Source organism: Lathyrus oleraceus, chromosome 5, assembly GCF_024323335.1.
Source record: "Lathyrus oleraceus cultivar Zhongwan6 chromosome 5, CAAS_Psat_ZW6_1.0, whole genome shotgun sequence".
Lineage (NCBI taxonomy): Eukaryota > Viridiplantae > Streptophyta > Magnoliopsida > Fabales > Fabaceae > Lathyrus > Lathyrus oleraceus.
This window is the reverse complement of record NC_066583.1, coordinates 362,441,816-362,466,939: the sequence shown is the minus strand read 5'-3', so window position 1 is coordinate 362,466,939 and position 25,124 is coordinate 362,441,816. Positions and strand designations below refer to the sequence as shown.

At 35.6% G+C, this 25,124-nt stretch overlaps 2 protein-coding genes across 2 annotated transcripts; both read right to left on the bottom strand.

The window, feature by feature from the left end:
• Nucleotides 1-11,339: 11,339 nt before the first annotated feature.
• LOC127080718 (uncharacterized) lies at nt 11,340-12,260 on the bottom strand. Its single transcript, XM_051021017.1, has one exon. The coding sequence runs from the start codon at nt 12,258-12,260 to the stop codon at nt 11,340-11,342; it is 921 nt and encodes a 306-aa protein (XP_050876974.1).
• A 4,699-nt stretch (nt 12,261-16,959) lies between these two features.
• On the bottom strand, nt 16,960-23,145 carry LOC127084709 (26S rRNA (cytosine-C(5))-methyltransferase NOP2B). The gene is made up of 17 exons (XM_051025216.1): nt 22,804-23,145; nt 22,536-22,720; nt 22,091-22,154; nt 21,852-21,985; nt 21,602-21,685; nt 21,431-21,505; nt 21,253-21,324; nt 21,075-21,148; nt 20,654-20,706; nt 19,574-19,683; nt 19,149-19,217; nt 18,974-19,048; nt 18,274-18,366; nt 18,100-18,179; nt 17,917-18,016; nt 17,439-17,782; nt 16,960-17,330 (listed from the first exon to the last, which is right to left on the bottom strand). Exons 1-17 carry the CDS (start codon nt 23,054-23,056, stop codon nt 17,192-17,194), a joined length of 2,004 nt encoding a protein of 667 aa, XP_050881173.1. The 5' UTR covers nt 23,057-23,145; the 3' UTR covers nt 16,960-17,191.
• Between the last annotated feature and the right edge of the window lie 1,979 nt (nt 23,146-25,124).

The window sequence follows — 25,124 nt, the reverse complement described above, 5'->3', positions numbered from 1 at the left end:
ATATAAGTAATCCTGATGCAAAATACGGTATATATGATATACTATTTCTGTTTCGTTCATTCAAACACTTAATGGTTATTTTCTTTTAAGCGATCAATGGTCATTTGCTTCTTGATCCGACATTAGTATGGTGAAGCAATGACGTGTTGATCAATCATATAGAATTAACAATCAAGGTGTGTTTGACGGTATGAAATTGGTGCATTAGGGTTCATGACGGTACAAGGATTGTGTTGTCAAAGAGTTATGCGATTAGGGTTGTGACTGCGCAAGAGTTGTGCCTTAAAGTATCAAGTGTTGATGCGAAAAATGACGTCGATTTCAAATGAATTGTTCATTAAAATTTTGCGTCAGGGCGCTGCCCCTAACAACCCTGCAAGGGGCCACTGCCCCCTTGACCCCCATCCACTGAATGGTTTTGTTGACCGGGCAACGGAACCCCCGACTAACTCTGCGTAGTGTGATCGGTCCCCGAAACTTAATTTGGTTTATTTAATTAACAGAACTTAAATTAATAATAATAATGTGTTTATTATTATTGTCTTGTGGTGATTGGTTCTGGCCTTAGTTTTCCTTTATTTTATTTTGGGATTTTAAAATACGACATGTGTGTCGTGCCTCTCTTTTAATCCCTTAATGTAACTTCTTTTCTCATCTCACTCCCTCGTATGTAAAACGAGTTTCTTTTATGTAATTTAATGTTATGAAGAAAGAGAAGAATACAATATCAAAGGAGGACACCCTTTAAGATCTTGCTTGGAGAAGCTTATATCGTTATTAGGATAGCTTAGATTCTCTCATTGGCTTGGGAGAACAATTGCGCTAGGGGCCATAACTGTTTCATTCTGTATGTATGTTGATGCATGTAAGAGACGATTTATATGATAAATAAGCCAGTGAGATCAGAGTTATTGTAAATTCCCTCAAATTAAATATTAAGTTTATGTTTTCCAAGTTTTAGCACTCATCAAGACTAATATCGAATAATGTAGGTTTCGCCTACGCGAGGTGCATGTTCTATATTAGTAAGGTGTGATGGGATAATTCTAATATCCAATTGCTAAAACAATGGGTCAAACTTAACTAAACAAATTATAATAAGATTATATATGTTTAGAAGCAATAGTTGGAAATGATCCATGTGATGGATTTGAATAAGGAGTTATTCACCCAACTAAAATATTCTAAAGTTGTATTATATACAATTTGAAGGATTTCCTACCTAAATAACATAGTTTTATGTAATCCGCCTACGCGGACTTAAAACAAAGTGAAGTGTGGATCTCGACCCACTAGAAAATCTTCCAACGGGATTTTCCGAATCAAATGGTAATGGTCATTTGTTTTGAGTAAAATAGTGGGAGCATATTCAATTAAAGGCCTAATTAAATATGTTATTGATACTTATATTTTCATTATTTTCATGTAGATTACCATGACAACAAACACCTCTAACAACATTTTATGATCAATCCTTGATAAGGAAAAATTGTCTGGGACAAATTTTCTGTATTGGCACCGAAATCTGAGGATTATCCTCAAACATGATAGAAAGTTGTATGTCTTGGAGAAACCTGTTCCTGAAGAGGAACCTCCTAGTTCTACATCTAAGGCAGAAAGAGATGCTTATAAGAAGCATGTCGATGATGCCAATGAAACTGCTTGCCTCATGCTAGCTACCATGAACTCAGAGTCGCAAAAGCAACATGAGAACATGGCAGCGTTCGATATGATCGAACACCTGAAGATGTTATATCAAGAGCAGGCAAGGCATGAAAGGTTTGAAGTTTCAAAATCCCTTTTTCAAGGCAAGTTAGCTGAGGGAGCCCCTGTAGGTCCCCATGTGCTCAAGATGATTGGGTATGTGGAGAACCTTGAGAGGTTGGGTTTTCCCCTCAGAAAGTAACTTGCGAATGATATGATCTTGCAATCGTTGCCAGATAGATTTAGTCAATTTGTCCTTAATTTCAATATGAATGATATGGACAAATCTCTTCCTGAACTGCTAGCCATGTTAAGAACTGCTGAGCAAAATCTGAAGTCAAAAGGGAAGTCCATTCTGATGATCGGAAATTGAAAGAGACAGAACAAAAGACCCACCAAGCAGGGAGATAAAGGGAAAGGCAAGGAAGTTGCCAAACCCAAACCCACTACTTCTGCTTTGAAGCCTAGTGAAGGCATAGAAAAGGAAGGCACGTGTTTCCATTGCGGTAAGACCAGACAATGGAAGAGAAACTTCCTAAAGTACCTGGAAGATAAGAAGAATGGAGTAGAGACTTCAACTTCATGTATTTTTGTTATTGAAATTAATTTATCTACTTCTGCATCATGGGTATTAAATACTGGATGCGGTTCTCACATTTGTACCAATGAGCAGGGGCTAAAAAGGAGTAGAGATTTGGGAAAAGGTGAAGTTGACCTACGAGTTGGAAATGGAGCAAAGGTTGTTGCTTTAGTCATAGGAACTTATGTATTGACTTTACCTAGTGGTTTAATAATTCGGTTAGAGAATTGTTATTATGTACCTGCAATTAGCAGGAATATTATTTTCGTTTCTTGTTTGGACAAGTTTGGTTTTTCATTTATAATAAAGAACAATTGTTGCTCAATTTATTTGTATGATATATTATATGCTATTGCACAAATGAACAATGGATTATATGTCCTTGATCTTGAAATATCTATTTATAACATTAATACTAAAAGGATGAAACCTAATTAGTTAAATCCAACTTACCTTTGGCATTGTCGATTAGGCCACATAAATGAGAAACGCATTTCCAAACTCCCTAAAGATGGACTCTTGGACTCTTTTGATTATGAATCATATGATACATGCAGATCTTGTTTAATTGGAAAGATGACAAAGTCTCCATTCACAGGAAAAGGTGAAAGAGCTAATGATCTTTTGGCCCTCATACATACTGATGTATGTTGACCACTGAACATACCAGCCAAAGGAGGTTTTCAGTACTTCATCACATTTACTGATGATTTCAGTAGATATGGTTATGTGTATTTGATGAAACACAAATCAGAGTCCTTTGAAAAGTTCAAGTAATTCAAGAATGAAGTACAAAACCAACTAGGTAAGAATATTAAAACTCTTCGATCAGATCGAGGTGGTGAGTATTTAAGCCTAGAGTTTGATGACCATCTGAAAGAGTGTGGGATCTTATCCCAACTTACTCCTCCTGGAACACCCCAATGGAATGGTGTATCTGAGAGAAGAAATTGAACCTTGTTAGACATGGTCTGATCCATGATGAGTCACGCCAATCTTCCAAACTCCTTTTGGGGACATGCACTATTGACAGCAGCTTACACACTTAACCATGTTCCATCCAAAAAGGTTGAGAAGACACCATATGAGATATGGAGTAGTAAGAAACCACATATGTATTACATGAAGATTTGGGGTTGTGAAGTTTATGTGAAACAACAAATTTCAACTAAGCTTGAGCCCAAATCTGTTAAATGCTTATTTGTGGGATATCCTAAAGAAACAAGAGGGCATTACTATTACAATCCTTCTAAGGGCAAAGTGTTTGTCGCACGAACTGGAGTTTTCCTAGAAAAGGATCTTATTTCCAAAAGAATCAGTGGGAGGAAAGTAGAGCTTGAAGAAATTTAAGAATCACAAAGCATTGATACACCTATGGAGGAATTAGAGCAGGAAACACAAGTAGTTGTGGAAGAGCGGCCTGCTCAAGTAGAACAAGACCAGCGTAAGTCAAGCAGGATATGTCACCTACCTAAGAGATATAGATATCTCATAACTGATCAAGGTGATATATTACTCATGGCTCAAGATGAGCCTGTGACCTACCAAGAGGCCATAACTGGTCCCGAGTCTGAGAAGTGGTTAGAAGTCATGAAATCTGAAATGGATTCCATGTACACAAACTAGATTTGGACCTTGGTAGAGCCTCCTGTAGAAGTTAACCCTATAGGATGCAAGTGGGTCTTCAAAAAGAAGACTGACATGGATGGTAAGGTACATACCTATAACACAAGACTGGTTGCAAAAGGATATAAACAAATTCATGGGGTTGACTATGATGAAACCTTTTCACCAGTTGCAATGCTTAAATCTGTTCGAATTTTACTTGCTATCATTGCATATCATGATTATGAAATATGGCAGATGGATGTCAAAATTGCTTTCCTTAATGGGAATCTTCTTGAGGATGTGTACATGACACAGCCTAAAATTTTTGACATACCAGAAGAAGCCCAAAAGATATGTAAGTTACAAAGATCAATTTATGGATTGAAGCAAGCTTCCAGAAGTTGGAATCTTTGTTTTGATGAAACAGTAAAATAATATGGATTCATCAAGAATGAAGATGAGCCTTGTGTCTACAAGAAGGTTAGTGGGAGCATGATCGTCTTCCTGGTATTATATGTAGATGACATATTACTCATTGGAAATGATGCCCCTACCCTACAACAAGTAAATTCTTGGTTGGGGAAATGTTTTTCTATGAAGGACCTAGGTGAAGCAGCATATATATTAGGAATCGGGATCTATAGAGATAGATCACAAAAACTGCTTGGCCTAAGTTAGAGTACATACATAGACAAAGTGTTGAGACGCTTTAATATGCATGATTCCAAAAAAGGATTCATACCTATGCAACATGGCTTGTGTCTATCAAAAACACAATCCCCTTCAACTAAGGAAGAAAGGGATTGCATGAATAAGATTCCATATGCATCTACAATAGGATCTATGATGTATGCCATGTTATGTACTCTACCGGATGTCTCGCATGCTTTAAGTGCAACGAGTAGGTACTAATCTGATCCCAGTGGTGCTCATTAGGTAGCTGTCAATAATATCCTTAAGTATTTGAGAAGGGCTAAGGACTCATTCTTTATATATGGAGGTCAGGAAGAGCTTGCTGTAATTGGATACACCGATGCTAGCTTCCAGACAGATAAGGATGACTTTAGATCGCAATCTAGTTATGTGTTTTGTTTAAATGGTGGCGCTGTGAGCTGGAAAAGTTCAAAGAAAGATACAGTTGCTGATTCTACAACTGAGGTCGGGTATATTGTTGCCTCAAGTGCAGCAAAGGAAGTTGTTTGGATCAAAAAGTTCATTAGTGAACTTGGCATAGTTCCTAGCATTGTGGATCCCAGTGATCTCTATTGTGATAATAATGGTGCTATCGCACAAGCTAAGGAGCCTAGATCTCACCAACGATCCAAACACATATTTAGGCGTTATCACCTATCTCCAAAGATAATATATAGAGGAGATGTGAAAATATGCAGAGTACCTATACATGACAATATTGTTGACCCACTAACAAAGCCTCTTGCACAGATGAAGCATGATGGCCATACTAGATCTATGGGCATTAGGGGTATGCCTAATTGGCTCTAGTGCTAGTGGGAGATTGTTGGTGTAAGCCCTAGAGGCCAATACTTTTGGTACTTATATCGAATTATTTATTAAAAATAAAAGCCTTTTTCTTTATTATGTTTGTTTAATAAAGTCCCTAGAATAGATAGTCCGTTTAATGTATCAAGTGTGACTTAATCATGAGATCCTATTAAACATAAGGACATTATTCTTAAAGTATCCGCAGTCGAGCTTTGTTGTGAAGTGGGATAACATTAAAGCATTAAGATTGTTATGTATATAGACTGATGATCATATCTCATGGATCATGGATAAGGAGTTATCAAGTAATAAACATAGGTATGAATATTATGAGTAATATTTATACTGGATTGACCCTCTATTAGAATACCATATAAAATGTATGCAAAGTGTCATAAGTTATTCTCATCGTGATAGTGGTGTATACCACCCTTCGGCCTGAAACCACTATGGACCCTAGATGTAGAGTCGAGTGCTTTATTGTTGATCAAACATTGTCCGTAACTGGATAACCATAAAGACAGTTTATGGGTACTCCACGAAGCATGTTGAGGGACATGAGTGACCTAGATGGAATTTTCCCATCCTTCGTAACAGGATAAATGTATACGGGCCCAATATTGAATTGGTAAAGGATGACACAATCTATGCCTTGTGTTCAATATAGACATAGGGGCAAAAGGGTAATTATACACATAAGTATTATCTCAAAAGGATTTGTCAGATCACATGACATTTTCGTGTCTTGGGCAGTAGCGATGTGTTGCTAGATATCGCTCACTGTTTATTATGTTAAATACGTTAATTAATATAATTGCTAATGTCGCGAAAACCTATAGGGTCACACACAAAAGGACGGATTGATGAGAGATAGAGTAAATAAGGAACACCATAAGATACGGTGCACTTAAGTGAATTGTAGAATATCGTAAGGTATTGTGTACTTAAGTAGAATACAAAATATGGTAAGGTACCACGCGCTTAAGTGATTTTGGCATGTTATAAGATATGGGCCACATACACTTAAGTGGGCTTTTTAGCTTGCAGCCCAAACAAGTGGTTCTATAAATAGAATCCTTGTGCAGAAGCATTTGTGCAGTTGAAATTTCGTTTCTCTCTCTCTCTCTCTCACTCAAAGCCTTCATTCGTAGCAGCTAGCACTAAGATTGAAGGAATCTGTTCGTGTGGATTGAGTAGAGGCGTTGTCACCATTCAACGTTCGTGATCACTCCTTAGATCTGCATCAAAGGTTTCAATCGCCACAAGAGGTAACGATTTTATCACTAATCATGCCCATTTGTAAGGATCACTAAAGGAGAAACTTTTTAATTTCCGCTGCGTTTTGGGTCGCTATTCTCCTTCATGATGAACTTAATTGAGTTGTAGAGCATCGTATGGTACGATTCACTTAAGTGGAATATGAAATACTCTAAGTTACTTTGCACTTAAGTGAAATACAATACGCCATAAGGTATATTGAACTTAAGTGGGCTTTTTAAGCTTGTAGCTCACACAAGCGGTTCTCTAAATAGAATCCTTGTACAAAATCTAATACACTTAATAAAAAATTCAGCTTCGAATCCTAGTTATACTCTCTCTCTCTCTCTCTCTCTCTCTCTCTCTCTCTCTCTCTCTCTCTCTCTCTCTCTCTCTCTCTCTCTCTCTCTCTCTCACACACACACACACACACACACACACACACACACACATAAAGTATTTATTTGTAGCAGTTAGCACTGGGATTACAGGCGCTTTGTTCTCGTGGACTCAGTAAAGGTGTTGTTCTCCATTCATCGTTTGTGATCGGTCATCCAATTTTGCATCAAAGATTTCAATCGCCGCGTGAGGTAATTGTTTCTACCACTGATCATAATCATCTGTAAGGATCGACTTAACGGAAATGTATGGGTCATCTTATTTATAAAGTGCTCAATCTTCACTTTTCTAAGTAATGTGGAACTTATAATTCACACTTGTTTCTCAACACAACTCATATTTGTTTCCCAACAATCTTCCCCTCAAGTGTGAGTTCATCCACTATGCTCCCCCTCAAGCGAGAGCTCTTTCATCCACATGCTTGTACTATTATTGAGAGACACCATTATCTTGTCATGGAAACTTCAACTGAACATGTCGCCTGACCACCATGTCATGAAGACTTTCGACACAAAGAGTCGGTTGCTTACTCGAACCAGACTTTGATACCATTGATGGGTTAGTTCATGAGGAGGAGCATCAACATTTATTAGTAGAGTAACACACAATGAGAGAGATACTATATATTCATCCAAAAACCTTAAGATTTTGGGTTGAGATGTGGTGTCTCCTTCTCTTGTGGTCTTGGAGCATCAGTTTTATTCGTATTCCTGACTCTTTCGGACTCCCCAACAATGGCGACGACGTTGTTCACAGTTTCACTCATTCCACTTAAAATCTCTGCCTTCTTTGATTCTGGCTACATCGTCGTCCCTCGATAATCACAATTCACAACATCTTCATCCGTTCACATTCCACCGTCAAATTAGCTCCCTTGTTAACGAGTTCATCATTTTTGTTCAGTCATTAAGTCAATAGTGACAAGGTCTCCAAAATTCTCTATTAATGTCTTGTGTGCTATCAATTTTCAAAATATGTTAGAAAACTTTGATTTTTTTTGTTTGTATTTTGGAAAGCCATTGTGTAGTATTAAGAAAAGCCATTGTCTTGTATGTTGTAAAGTTGTTATCTGTAAAGTAATTTAAGTGAAATAAAGTCGGTATGTTGAAAAGTGTTTATGTGATATATTATCGGTAAACTAAATTTGTGTACTTTTGAATGTAGCTAAAATTGAATGATATTTTTGTGTAAAGTTTTTAAATTTTCTTTTAATTAATGGGTTTACTTTTGTGTATATTTTAGGTGATATATTATCGTTAAACATAAGATAACTGATGATTTTTTTAAAGGAAATTGTGTTTTTATATTATTTTGAATATTTTGTTAGAGCATAAAGACTCAAATTGAAGGTTTGACAATGGTGGAAGATAAGAAATTGGGGAAGATGAAGTTGAGAGAGAATTAGAGAAAACAGAATGATATTGGATGAATAGTAAATTTGGCATTAATTGGAATTGGGAATATTACAAGAGCATTTATACATTGAGAGAATAACAAAAAATACAACTCAAAATACAACTAAAGTGACCCAACAATTAAATTCTGTTATTTTTGAAAAACTAGCAGGTAATAACAAAAATTTAATTGCATTTAACACACCACCTCACTTTAGTTGCTCCAAGTCCACCATGCTCAAGCACTTCTTCAGCCTCTTCAACACATCATTTGTCACACTCTTTGTCAACAAATCCGCGACTTGGTCTTCGCTTCGGCAATAGCTCAATCTAAGCTTTCCATCACCGACCAATTCTCTCAAATAATGAAACCGCATCTCAATATGCTTGCTCCTTCCGTGTGCAATCGGATTCTTCGTAAGATTTATTGTGGAACCGTTGTCTACAAGCAGTATGGTGGCAGCATCATCACCATATCCCAATTCCTTCAATAGATTCATAAGCCACATAGCTTGGCACGCACCTAACGACGCCGCAATGTACTCGGCCTCACAAGAAGAGAGTGCTACAATCGGTTCCTTTTTAGAACACCAAGAGATTGGTGTACTACCAAACATAAAGATGTACCCCATCGTCGATTTTCGGTCATCTTTATCTCCGCACCAATTAGAATCGGTGTAGCCAAGTAAATTGCACTTACGCCCCGTGTCCGATGCGGGAAAGAGAATTCCGCAGCCAAGAGTACCTTTCACATATCTAAGGATCTTCTTGACCGTCGCCAAGTGAGACACCTTAGGTCTCTCCATGAATCTACTCGCAATACCGACACTAAAAGCCAAATTCGGTCTAGTATTGTACAAATATCGTAACGATCCAATCAAGCTCTGGTAAAGCGTTGGGTCGACATCATCATCCTCATCACTTTTGGACAGCTGCACTCTAGCCTCACAAGGTGTAATAGAAGCATTACAATGCTCCATATCACACTTTTTCAAAATATCTAGAGCATACCTCCTTTGGTGCATAAGCAACCCCACTTTTGACTTGTGAAACTCTATGCCAAGGAAGTAATTCATGACACCAAGGTCCGTCATCTCAAACTCTCTCATGAGCTCACTTTTGAACCTTGAAATACTCTTGTCATGGCTTCCCATAATCAAGAGATCATCAACATACACGCAAAGTAAAATAACACCATCATTTGTATCCGATCTCACATAAACTCCATGTTCGGATACACATCATTTGAAACCAATGTCAATAAGAAAGTCGTCAATATGTTTGTTCCAAGCTCTTGGAGCTTGTTTCAAACCATACAATGCCTTGTGTAGCTTGTAATACTTCATATCTTGATTTTTTATCACGAAACCGGGTGGCTGCCCCACATAGACTTCCTCAAAAAGAGGACCATTCAAAAACACAGATTTGACATCCATTTGGTAAACCATCCAATTGTTGCTATGCGCAATACCAACAACCAAACGAATAGTCTCTAATCTAGCCACCGGTGCGAATACCTCCTCATAGTCTATACCTTCTCGTTGCAAGATCACCTTCGCCACTAATCGAGCTTTGTGCTTGATTACTTCACCTTTGGGATTTGCTTTAACCTTATAGACCCATCGCACACCTATCGGTTTCTTTCCAAGTGGTAAATCGACCAACTCCCAAGTATCGTTTTTCTCAATAGATTCCAACTCCTCTTTCATTGCACATATCCACTTAGGATCACTTAAGGCTTCTTCCTCATTTACCGGTTCGGATTCGGCCATAAGCGCGAAATGAACAAAATCACCATCGTTATTCACTTCGTTATCTTGGAATCTTTCATAATCTCGGAGTCTGTGAGGCAAGGCTCTTTGCCTCACTGGTCTACCATTATTAACAGCATCATTTTGCGTTATTGTGGGTGTTGGTACAACGGTGTCGGAAGCCTCCGGATCAGCGATTTCAAAAAATGGTTGCTGTTATTTTTCTGTGAGTAACCGGTTACTGCTAGTAGGGTAATCGGTTACTGCTGTATTTTCTGCACTTTTGACTTCATCAAAAGTCATATCCCGGGTTATGACGATCTTCCGATTTTTTCCATCAAACAACTTGTACCCTCCAGTAGAGTGATATCCTACAAATATCATCTTCTCACCCTTATCATCCAATTTCTTCCAAAGTTGGTTCGGTACATGACGATATGCAATCGATCCAAAAACGCGCAAATGATTCAAATTCGGTTTGAAGCCACTCCAAGCCTCTTCCGGTGTGAATTTCTCCATCTTCTTAGTAGGACACCTATTCAACAAGTAAGTGGTTGTAGACACGGCCTCACCCCACAATTCCTTAGGCAAATTTTTCCCACAAAGCATACTACGCACCATGTTCATTATTGTACGATTTTTCCTCTCGGCAGCCCCGTTTTGTTGAGGTGTATACGGAGGTACCACCTCATGTACAATTCTCTCAAGATCACAAAACTTCCCAAACTCACTAGATGTATACTCACCTCCACCATCCGTTTTGAGAATTTTGAGCTTCCGACCGCTTTGGCGCTCCACCATGGATTTGAAATTCTTGAAAACTCCAAATACCTCATCTTTTCTATTGATAAGATATGTCCAAAGCTTCCTACTAAAATCGTCAATGAACGTGACAAAATATCGATTGTCACCATAAGTCTCTACTTGCATTGGTCCGCAAACGTCGGAACATACCACCTCAAGTAAGCCTTTGGTTCTTCGACCCGCATCTTTGCTAAACACATTCTTGTGTTGTTTAGCCTTCACACATTCCTAACACAATTCAGTTGGAATACTAATGGGTGGCAGCCCCGTTACCATTTCACTTTGTTGCAACATTCTTAGATCCCTAAAATTAAGGTGACCAAGACGGTAATACCATAATCACTCATCTCTACTTGTCGCGGTAGCTAGACAATGATGCTCCATAACCTTTAACTCAGCCTTAAAGGTTCTATTGGCAGCCATCGGCGCTTTTAGAATCAACACACCATTTAAATCCAAAACGCGTAAAATCTTGTCCTCCAAACGAATTTTGTATCCTCTTTCAAGTAATTGGCCAATGCTTAAAAGTTTACACTTAATTTCCGGTATATACAAGACATCTTTGATCCTTGAATGTCCAGGATTCCTTTTTCCGATCAAAATATCTCTTACCCCTTCGGCGCTTAAAGTGGTGTCGTCGGCAAATTTGACTTTAATTTTTGCCACTTGATTGATTTGCACAAACCAATCTTTTCGACCCGTCATATGTGTTGAACAACCAGAATCCAAGTACCACTCATCTCTCCCTTGCACTTCATCACGAACGGTAACCAATGCACTTCGATCCGAATGCGTTTTCTCGCTATTTTTCAGAACGGTACAGCTGATGTCCCGCAAACTATCACTACTGTAGCTGCTGCCCAGAACATCCGTAATACCATAACTCTCCTCTTTGATCATTACTAGAAGTGTGTCATCATCATCTACCTCTTCCCTAGCAACCTTGGCTTCATTATTGTGATTCTCATTCGATTTACCACGACACGAATTTGTAAAGTGTCCAAACTTTCTACACTTGTAGCATTGCACCTTACTCATATCACGCTTCTTAAAACCATTGTTATGACCACTATCCTTGGAGCTACTTTCACCCTTTTCACTCGTCAAATGCTTTGAATTTTGTGAATCGTTTGAACCAAAATTCTGAAAATTTGATTTACCTCTCGCCGCAAATTTTCCTTTCGACCTCTGATTCTTTTCATTTAAATGCGCTTGCAAAGCAATCTCCGCTTTGGCTTTGTCGGCGCCTCTCTCATCCATCCTTTTTTCATGTGCCTCTAACTAACTTTGCAATTCATCCTTGCTCAAATTTGTTAGATCCTTTGATTCTTCAATAGCCACAACTATGTTGTCGAAACGCGACGTTAACGAACGCAATACTTTCGATACAACATTCTGCTCAAGAGTCGTTTCCCCACATGATTTGATTTGATTAACTAACCGGGTAATGCGCGTAATGTATTCGTTGATCGTTTCTTTGTCTTCCAATTGTGTTAACTCGAACTGTCGTTTGTAACTTTGTAACCTTACAACCTTCGCTTTGACGGCATCGGCATATGCTTTCTCCAAGATTTCCCATGCTTGCTTAGCCGATTCACAATCGCCGACCTTCTCGAAATTGTCGTTATGAACACACGAATGAATCAAGAATAGGGCTTTGTAATCCTTCTTCTTCTCTTCTTTGTGTGTAGCTCTTTGAATGTCGGTAGTCTCTGCCCCTAATTGTGTAACTCCATTGACGACGATCTCAAGCACCTCTTGATAACCAAACAATACCTTCATTTGTTCGCCCATTTATCATAGTTCTTCGAATCAAGAATCGGGAGATTGGTGGGAATTCGATCATTGGAAACGGTTGCCATTGTTGCAACGGATTAGGATCAACAACCAAAGCTCTTGATGTCAAATGTTAGAGCATAAAGACTCAAATTGAAGGTTTGACAATGGTGGAAGATAAGAAATTGGGGAAGATGAAGTTGAGAGGGAATTAGAGAGAACAGAATGATATTGGATGAATAGTAAATTTGGCATTAATTGGAATTGGGAATATTACAAGAGTATTTATACATTGAGAGAATAACAAAAAATACAACTCAAAATACAACTAAAGTGACCCAACAATTAAATTCTGTTATTTTTGGAAAACTATCAGGTAATAACAGAAATTTAATTGCATTTAACATATTTGAAAAAATTATATTTGAATTTTGTAAGTTTTAATAGTATAATATTTTAGTTAATATTTATCGTTCCCTTAATAATTTATGCAAGATCCACCATTGACCTTAATCAATTAATCACTAATGCTTCTAGAGACAATGTCCAATATATATTTCATAATATAATATACACTCATATCCTTTTGATTGTAACATCGTCTACAAATAATTTTTATAAAGTGATTAATACACACACAAAAACACAAGTAATATATAGGCAAAAATTAAAGAATGTCACAAATAATATCACTTACGTTTGGGAAAATGGACCTAGTCTTTTTATTTCTTAAACGACGTCACATAAGATTGTATCCCCCCACAACTTTACAAGCTGCAAAAAATTAAGCTTAAATAAAAAGTATTCCAAAAGTAAAGTGAACATTCTAGTATTATAAATAATATCACTTACGCGTTAGTTATATCTTATATCTTTCAATCAAGATGATTGCCTAACGAACATAACATAATTATGATATTCTACTTAGGACAAATAATTATTAATTGTCAATGACCATTTCATGAACATCCACAATAATTAATAATGGATGGAAAGTTGAATATTAAATAAGAAAAAACATAAATTTATATATACTTAATAATTGATAAACAATCATAGGTAACAAATTATTTTCTGTTGAATTAACTTATTCTGTATGTAAGTTTGAATCTCATTTGATGGACGTCCTTTATATTGAATATTGAAGGAGTCCAAAAAACTATACTTTTCTAAATTTCTTTCTCCACGTAGCCGATGCATGTACGTGAATGTTAACACAAAAATCAAAAACTGGTGTGAGTCTTGACATTAAAAATATTTGATAATAATGAATATAAATTGACATCACTCTAAAAAATGTAATTACGTGCACCATAATCGTAGTATGGATATGTCAAGTCAATTAGTATCCCACGCAAGATCCATAACACAACTCTTTTGAAGTATATAAAGTTCATAATGATCTGGATCATGTTGTAATTATATCTCGAAGGAGTTTCCCATATGTTTTACCACGCTTATAAATCTTTGATATTGATCGAGTTAAGGTAGGTCTCAATCTTGTGTTAGGAGACTGAACAACTATATTTTGTGATTGCACCACCCAAAATAACTTTCTCATAAAGGGCTAATAAATTTAAATTTGGATGAGTGAGTTTATCCATTGATTTCAATTATTGCATCATAAAAATAATAATAACACAATACATAATTTTAAGAAGACAAATAGCAATAACACAACACATATTTTTATTCAGACAAACGAAAAAGTATGTTCCAAAACTAAACTTATACTTACCTCAATCAAATGTCGATCATACTCTCCTGCATATTCACTCGCTCATTTTTTAATCTTTCATTCATCCTCCCCTACAACTGTTATCCCAGCCTTTCTTCTAGCTTCTCTTCCAGCTTCTTCTCCAGCCTCTGATCAACAAGCTCATCAATTTGTTTCTGGCACATTTCTTCACACTTTGAAGATGATCCCAAAAAAACTCAGGCCGACATCTCGTCTAATAGCACAGATACACTCACCATGCTCCTTTGTTACAATCGCTTCAACCAATATTTCATGATGTTGTTGTGGAATAAAGACATCAAAACTGTTATCTATCAATGTTGTGATCTCTCTCTCTCTCTCTCTCTCTCTCTCTCTCTCTCTCTCTCTCTCTCTCTCTCTCTCTCTCTCTCTCTCTCTCTCTCTCTCTCTCTCTTCTCTCTCTCTCTCTCTCTCTCTCTCTCTCTCTGTGGTGCTTAACTGTTACGAATAAATAATTTGTGTGATATATATATATATATATATAACACAAATTATTTATTCGTAATAGTAAGCACTGGGGTTGTAGGCACTTTTTTCACGTGGACTCAATAAAGGTGTTGTTCTCCATTCATCGTTTGTGACCGCTCATCCAATTCTGCATCAAAGATTTTAATCGTCGCATGAGGTAACTGTTTCGATCACAGATCATACTCATCTGTATAGATCGACTTAAGGGAAAATTATGTTTTCCATTGCATGTTGTATCGTGTTTTTCCTTCATTGGTAACTTTCTTGCATATGTTGCTTCATATTTTTCATCTATGGATTGAACAGATGTTCCATCAACATAACTTAAAGAAATCATGACTAAACTATTTTAAATGTGATTTCTACTCATTTCTAACCCTAATCATTGATTTCTACTCATTTACACCAAAACTCAAAACTCGGAAAATTTACAAGAAATTGATGTTTTTGATGAAGATGGATGATGTTACATATAAAGATTGATGTTCCCTTGAACCTTCTTGAATGAAATTTGACTTAATAGAAGAAATTTGAGAGTGAAAGTTAAGTTGAAGTTTGACTAATGTGAAATGAAAAAGAAGTATGCTACTCTAATTCAAGATGTCAAACACCTTAATCTTGATTGGTACGCTTCCTTTGATCACACCCTCCTTAAAGGAAATAATTGTTCTGCTTCTAGCACAGAGTATGCTACTCTAATGTGAGAGTGAAAGTTAAGTTGAAGTTTGACTAATGTGAAATGAAAAAGAAGTATGCTACTCTAATTCAAGATGTCAAACACCTTAATCTTGATTGGTACGCTTCCTTTGATCACACCCTCCTTAAAGGAAATAATTGTTCTGCTTCTAGCACAGAGTATGCTACTCTAATGTGAGAGTGAAAGTTAAGTTGAAGTTTGACTAATGTGAAATGAAAAAGAAGTATGCTACTCTAATTCAAGATGTCAAACACCTTAATCTTGATTGGTACGCTTCCTTTGATCACACCCTCCTTAAAGGAAATAATTGTTCTGCTTCTAGCACGGAGTATGCTACTCTAATGTGAGAGTGAAAGTTAAGTTGAAGTTTGACTAATGTGAAATGAAAAAGAAGTATGCTACTCTAATTCAAGATGTCAAACACCTTAATCTTGATTGGTACGCTTCCTTTGATCACACCCTCCTTAAAGGAAATAATTGTTCTGCTTCTAGCACGGAGTATGCTACTCTAATGTGAGAGTGAAAGTTAAGTTGAAGTTTGACTAATGTGAAATGAAAAAGAAGTATGCTACTCTAATTCAAGATGTCAAACACCTTAATCTTGATTGGTACGCTTCCTTTGATCACACCCTCCTTAAAGGAAATAATTGTTCTGCTTCTAGCACAGAGTATGCTACTCTAATGTGAGAGTGAAAGTTAAGTTGAAGTTTGACTAATGTGAAATGAAAAAGAAGTATGCTACTCTAATTCAAGATGTCAAACACCTTAATCTTGATTGGTACGCTTCCTTTGATCACACCCTCCTTAAAGGAAATAATTGTTCTGCTTCTAGCACGGAGTATGCTACTCTAATGTGAGAGTGAAAGTTAAGTTGAAGTTTGACTAATGTGAAATGAAAAAGAAGTATGCTACTCTAATTCAAGATGTCAAACACCTTAATCTTGATTGGTACGCTTCCTTTGATCACACCCTCCTTAAAGGAAATAATTGTTCTGCTTCTAGCACAGATTTCTTGGTTCACATCACTCTTCCGTTCATTTATTTGGAAATCACAGGAAAAACACAGATTTCTTTCATTTACTAAAGAAATAAATTTAAACACATTTTAGCCCAATTTCGATGAGTATCCGTCGTCAATTTTAAAACATGTCGTCTAAACTAATTCTTCAAGAAACAAGTATTATATGAAGGAATTTACTTCTTAAAAGAAATCATACAAGCTACAAAATTGGCTTTATACCTTAAGTGGAAACTTCAAATAATATGATCAATCATAAATTTTATAATATCATGTAAAAAAAGTGTAATCCTTACAAAGGAGGGAAAATAGAGACAATGAAGAAAGTCATTAGATAAATAATTTAAATTAATTCATGCCCCTCAGCTAAATAACATAACAAAACTGGGACCTTCAATCAGGTCATGCCACTGACTCCAGGGTTACATTTTTTTGACAGTTGGTCATTACTACTTGCTGTATTACCACTGTCATCATTTTCTTCTTTGTTCCTTGCCCAATTTTCTTCTTTGTTTCTTACCCCCTGTTTTCTTGTCTTCTCCTGTTCTCTCGTTTTCTGGCTGCTTAATACCTTTTCTCTTGCTTTCTATTAAAGCAAGTCTCTTCTCCTCTCTGCAGGAATCACAAAAATCTTAGATTTTTAAAGATTGACTGATGAGAATTTATTGAATACCTATAGACATTCTTTTGTGAATATCAAATATGAATAAAACATCTTACCTGGATTTTGAAATCTCCTCTCTTGAAGGAAATTTCCTTTTCACCCATTTCTTGGATTCAGGTTCAGAAGGTTCTTTCACATTACTTGGTTTTGAAAGAAATTTCTCTCTCTTCCTCTTTTTTGATTCAGAGCCGTTTTCTTTTATGCCATTGCTTGGTATATCGTCGTCCTTCACAAGCTCGGTTTCTTCTTTGTCCTTTTCAGATTCCAAAGATTGTTTGCCGTTCCATTTTATGCCATTACTTGGTTTTTGGTCATCCTTCACGAGCTCTGTTTCTTCTTCGTCCTTTTCAGATGTTTCGGATGGTTTTGCACCAAGTTTTGAGTTGCTCATTTTCTTCAACTGTAAGACATCAAATCAAGTTAAAGAATATTAAAAAAACAAAGCAGGAATTTGTGAATGTGAACAAATATAAAAGATAACTAAGTGAATGTTAACTAACAAAGCAAAATAACTAAAAATAAGGATATATATACCTTGGCAACAAAAAATCCATCCATATTGTGTACATGGGGATAGAAACGTCTAGTCTTCTCTAATGAAGGGTGAAAACGCAGTTCCCTAAATTTGGTGAACCTGACAGAGATCAAATGTCACAATACAGACAGTTCCAAAAAATACAACAATGTTGTAAGGGGAAAATGAGATATAATCATTACCCCGGACGCCCAAAGTCAAGTCCACAAGGAACAAGTTTAACATCCCTCCTTTTGAGTGCATAATCGATAACTGCTTCATTCTGAATAATATTTAAGAGAAGAATTTAGAAACATAGGACACGAAAAAGCAAGCATGAAAATTCAGTGGATGCATGTTGCAACTGAAAAACATACCTCGGCAACCATGATTGAGCACGTAGAATATACAATGTATCCCCCAGATTTTGAATTAGCATCTACCATGTCAATTGCAGCAAGAATGAGCTCCTGTAAAAGAAAAAGGTGATTATTAAATATCACTGTAGTACAAGGGCTCAAAATTTTGCATGTCTAATTTCACTACAGCCATTTGATTGTGAATAAATTTCAAAAATGAAATTTTAAGCAATTTAGGTTTGGGATATTTGTCCCTCATTTTTCTTGTAACAAATAGCAACTATAATAGATATGAAGGACACTGAAAACAAAAGTTAGATGGGATGGAAGAACAGGCAATTCTGCCATTATTAAATGGTACGGTATGAGGATCAAGTATTTCAGTATTTTAGATATATTTCGTACAAATATAATTTTCAAAAATATTCAAGGATTAACTATTTCAATTCCCACATTTTGGCACCATTTGACTCTCAACAAGAAGACTAGGTCAAATATTTGAAAGAGTAAGTAGACCAGTCAATAAAAATCATAAAGTTGAAAATGAAAACAGCAATTTAGTCTCTTAAATACACATAAGTCATGCTTTGGGAGGGAACATAAAAGCAGCAGAAGCAACAAAAGTATGCAACACATTTATATATTTTATTTTTCTCACAGTGCTACCTACATTTTGCTCATGTCTCCCAAACAAAACTTTAAACAAATATTAATTTACCTTCTGTAGATGGGCACATTTCTTAATATCTTCATAGTTTTTAGATGTTTTAACTGACTCATCTTTGGATATAACCTGCAGACATAAATTATTTTAGTGCCTTTCTTGGTGCTTAAAGACAAACAGATAAAATAAAACTTCATAAAATCATAATCTATTTATTCACAATTCTTACCCCAGTTCCACTGCAAGGGGCATCCAATAATACCCTATCAACAGAATTGAGACCCATAACCTTTGGAAGCTGAAAAATAACAGCATAAATGTAAAAAATATAATAATAATAATAATAATAATAATAATAATAATAATAATAATAATAATAATAATAAATGGATGTTTTGTCAGATGCAAAATCATTTATACGACAATGGAAGTGACTTGAATCCCTGGTGCAGAACTAAATTTACATGGGTAACCCATAATACAGGATAGTAATGATTAATGTAGAAAGAGAGAAAGAATATGAATAATAAATCTGATGCACTACAATGTTTAGTGACCCTTATATTTATATTAATAGGTTAAAAGAGTAGTACATAGTAGGACAAGACCATATACTTAATACTAAACCCTAGTAAAAGTCAAAGAGATGCTAACCTCCTTCCCGTCATAGTTGCAGACTACAGTGTTTGATACACCCATCCGATGCAAATTTGCAGTCAGAGATTTTAGTCGTGGTACCTTTATTTCATTGGCAAAAATTATTCCTGCCATCAATAAATATAAATTGATTACTCAAATCATGAAATTACATACAATGTAAAAAGGTTGAGATCAAACAAATGATAAGCAATTAGTTAAAACCCAAATTCTTGGAACCTACAAACTAGTAATAAAACTAACACATTTAAAATTCAAAGATTCAAAATTTCTTCATTATTTTGCTAATATCACAACTCAATAGGAATGACCCAAGGAAGTGTTGTCCATGGTGGAGAGCCAAAATCCTGCCATACCGGACACTTTGTGGCGCCATTGTAGCGGATTATAGCGGAATAACCCACAATAACGGCCGATATTTACCATTGCGGCGAGCCCAAAAACCTCCGTCTATATCCACCATAGCACCGCAAATGCGGATATTTGATAACACTGACCCAAAGTGACGCTGAAAGTGTACTTATGCAGTAATGAGTAGAGCTATAGCAGGACATGACCTACTATGCAGAGAAAGCACCTCATGGGTTATAAGTTCAAACTGAGACTAAAAGTAAAGCTACAATCCAAAATGAAGTAAAATGTTTGGTTCATTTTGATGCAAATAATTATGTATCATTGATGTAATTCAAATCTAATCCACGAGACATACTAAAAGACTACACAAAAATATAATTCAAATTAAGAAACGGCATATCATTAACAAAAACAAAAAAGAAGCTTTAAGCTACTTTTACAAAAGAGCTACATTTTTAGATCATTTTTTGTTAAACGGGATTCAGCTGCACTGCATACAGAATGTAACATTCTGTCAAGTACACATGATAAAGCCAAATTTTGTATTAAAAATTTGTAAAGAATAGTTCATAGCAAAAACATGAAAAGTGATTGCATACTCCTGACACAATAATTGTTACATACAATATTGGTTACATAAATACACGAAGCCATGCTTTACTGCTATAACAAAAACTTAATAATCTGTTAAGCGCTACAGGAAACTAAGAATGTAATATATACCAGAGTTTTTCATTAGAGCGGCAATGTAAGTTGTTTTACCACCAGGAGCAGCCCTGCAACACACATAAAATTTCTTCATCATGATATAAAAAACATTGCAAGAAAAAAAAAGTATGTTCAAGAATTGGTATTAAAAAAAAATATAAGAGTACAACATCTTCCAAAACTCCATGTGTATTTTGACAAAACTCATGAACAGAGCTTCTCAATCCAGTCCCTACAAATGTGTGTGTGGTGTACAAATGTGTGTGTGGGGTGGGGGGGGCTACTGGAAGGCTCCCTCCGGTAGTTCAGAACACCATGGAAAATTTATATGGTTGGTTCCAATCACAGAAAAGTAACTGATACATGTTCTCTAACATTTACAAATTTACACACAAAACTCAAATATATAGTCCACATGCAAAGATTTATTACTTACGCCATATCAACAATCCGTTCCTTTTCTTGAGGAGCCAAGGCCATCACAGGCAGAAAAGAACTAGCACTTTGAAGCTGCAAAAAGATTTAAAAAGAATTAAAAAAAAAACAGGCATGAGTGTAATGTATAATATTAAATGAAATGCAATGAAGAACTACTACAGCAGAAAACCACTTACCATGTAAAAACCAGCCATGTACTCTGGAGTGGCACCAATTGGTACTTGAGAATCATACACTACAAGTCCAACCTGCAAATATAAACAAATTATATGATCTCAGAAACTGCTACTGGGATTCGTGTACCATACAAAACTGCTGCTTGGACTCATGTACCATAAACATTTAAAATCTTACTTTGGACCATTTGCTCAGGGGATCCAGATTTACTCCTCTGTTTATCAAAACATCTGCCAAATCCCGTCTACGTGTCTGATTATATTCAGAAGACATATATAAGCTCAATCGGGAACATGGATAAGGTCACATTAACAAATCAACTCAAGGTGATAGAAATAGACATGAAACCTTTAAAGTATTTGTCCTCAAACATATAGGACGAGGCTTCTCAAAAGCTTCAATCAATTCCATCAGTTCAACAACTGGAAACATCTGAGACAAAAAAAATACAGTTTCAATGAAGCCCTAATTAAAAATCAACAAAAGAGAACTCCATTCTCAGGACCTGCAATGATAGAGTTAAATGGTAAAAACTGGATGGAGTGCTCAATGAAATTAAAGTTCAAACCAGAGATAGTAATAATATAAATATCCCAACCTCTACTAAAGCACCGATTAGAAACTCATTGTAGCCATAGTATGAGCGTATATCATTCTTAAGCTGTTCAACATATTCCTTCCTCGTCGACTCATCTTGCCTCAAAGCCTTAAAATTGGATAGAACACGGACAACTGGAAAAGCAAAAGCATTTAAATATTTTCAACATCTCAAAAGACGATTTTCAAAAATTGTTCCCAAGAACAGTAATAATCAGTTAACAGAAAATGTTAACTTACTCTCTTTAATCCTCCTTTGAAGATTGGAAAGATCAGGTGGCCGCAAAGCCTCTTCCTCAAGTTCCTATCAGTTAAAAGGTGACTCATTTTACGATACGTAGTAACATCAAATGTAGAAATCCAAGTTCAGTCAAATGTAGAAATCCAAGTTTAGTCAAATGTAGAAATCCAAGTTCAGGAGAATTAAGAAGTGTTTTGGATATAAAATGAGCAATATCAAAAGTGATTTTCTTCAATAAAAATTTGATTATAGCATGTTTGGTAACCTTGAATCAGAATTGACTTCAACTCAGTTTCATTAAAACTAATAATAAATAGTTTTCGTATTGGATTGAAAACTTCATCCAAACTGGATTAAAGTTTCTATTGCTTAATAATTTAAGTAAATCCATAACAAAATGATAAGCAAGATAAATTCAAAACTAAATTAAAATAAAAATGAAACCTGTTTGGTTGGTAATCTAAACTCGTCAGACTCTTCTTGGATATTAGTCTGCATTTCAGCTTCAGCATCCTCTTTTTCTCTCTCCCTTGCTTCATCAATAGCTTTCGACTTCTTCTCAATATCATCATCATCGTCATCCGAATCAGAATCCAACTCCGAACCAGAATCTGAACCCGAGGCTTTCTCTGCAAAAGATAAACATTAGCATCAAAACACCATTACAGTTTCCAAGCTCGAATATCATGAAAGCATATACAACAATACACACCTTCGTCGTCGTCTTCGTCTTCGTCACTTCCTTGTAGGAAATCGTCGGCTAATTGATCGTCCCCGTCGGAAGATAAGTCAGAATCAGAACCAGAGTCATTGCCGCCGTCATCGCCGAGTTCAAGCTGCTGTGGCGGTGCTTCTTCTTCGGATTCGGAGGAGGAATCGTCTTTGACGGGAACAATTTGTACCTTTTTTGGAGCTTTTTGAACTTTGAGTGGCTTCGAAGGTTTGTTCCTAGTTGCTGGCGCCATTGGAGATTGGAAGAGTGTGTAGAATTTTGGGTGTGTTTCGTGTTTTGTTATTTCTTCAGTAAAATCGCTAGGGTTTAGGGTTTACTGCTAACGCTTTTGAACGACGTCGTTCGGATGTATACGGAATTTAAATGGGCTCTTCGGGTTGGACTTTATTTAAGCCACGAATTTGTCCCGTCACTCTTTTTTACCTACACCCCAATGTGTATAATTTTATCAAACTATCCCTAAATCGAGTAAATAAGGATACTACTTTATTCATCTCATGGAATGAGGGTGAACAAATTAAAAAATCTGAATTTTTCCTTTCATATAATAGAGATACATATCAAGACGCACCTAAAATACTCACAACGCTCTAAAAGTGGGTCATTCATCCCAAATTTGTCAAAAATATGGATCGGAGATGCATTTCCGTAAATTTTTAGGGGTGATTTCGTAGATGGATCTCCGAAATAACCCCTGAAAACATTTGAGAGATTTTGTTTTGGCAATAAGTGTCTCAAATTGATATTTTTTAGTCCATTTACATTTAGGATATATTAACAGCATTTTAAGTACTAATGTAATTCAAGCATATCATATATAAATTCAAATCCAAACATTAATCAAATTAATCGAAAAGGTTACCACGATACATAATTTATTCAGAAAATACAATTGTTACTAAAATATAAATATAAATAAACTATTGTTTAATTCTAAGACATTTGTTTCTCCTTTATTATTGCTTGTACCCTAAGGCATTTTGTGCCTCGAGTAAGATGGTTTGTAAGGCGGTCATACCGAGTGATTAGATTATGTGATGACAACATACAATGGAGAAAACCGACTTTGGTGTTCCTCGTATGTGACAAAGATAATTTGTAAATACTAGAAGCAACCTAACAAGGGGTGGATTAAGATTGCCGAATTTTTCTAGTTTAAGCGCTAATTTTTTAAAAACGTATTTTGCCAGAAGCAATGTTGTTATTATGTAACTTGTTCAAAAATAATTGTGTATAAATTTAAAATGCGGAAACTAAAGTTTAAGGGAGGATAAGAAAACAAACAAAATTATCCTGGACCACCTTCTCCAACTGAAGGTTAGTCTCATCCCTCTATCTCCTTGGATGATTTTCCACTTTGTATATAAATTCTGCTACAAGTCTCACACCAAGACTTATCTAAAAAAGTTTCTAATACACACTCAAGAAAGTACAACACTATCTAATTACAAACACTTTTCACACACACACACTATGTTGAAAACACAGAACACTTAGACTTGTTGAGAATTGAAGAATATTTGTAGGATGTTTGAATGTTGAATACAAATTTAGGATTGTAGACTTTACTTCTCAATATCGCAATTCAAATGTATATCACTTAATTGTTTAAAATGTGTTAAAGATTTTGAAACTTTTTCTGATTTATCAAAGTTTACAAAGTTTCAAAGCACTTTGAAAAATGAGGATCATTTGGAATGGCATTTGAATTGTATAAATCAAAATTTAAAAGTTTTTAATTTGTTTTCAAATGAAAATCATTATTTATACACACATAGAAACCTTCATGAACCAATAAATACAACACCTTGGAAAGACACTGTGAACTATTACACAACATTACTAATGCACTACTTCATGAAAAGTCACATCCCAGCAACCTGTAATTGATTACGCATATGTGGTAATCAATTACCACCTTTACAGGTTTGAAAAAATTTAAGTTTTCTTCCATGTAATCGATTACTGGTATAGTGTAATTGATTACTAGTGTGATTTTTTGCTTGAAAACATGTTTTACCATCAGGTAATCGATTACTATTGTATAATCTTTTAAAAAACATAATTGTAAAACCTCATATAATATACATCTAAAAAGTATATTATACACAATGTTAATTGGTATTGATACAACACAAGTACTTGGCAACATCATTATATATACATGTCCAAAAAGAAAATATACAACTATGGCACATGATATACAATAATGCTTAGTCAAAAACTAAGATATATGTACAATATTCATAAATGCACATAATCCACATTGGAAGATCACGATGGTAAAAGTCTTTGAAACA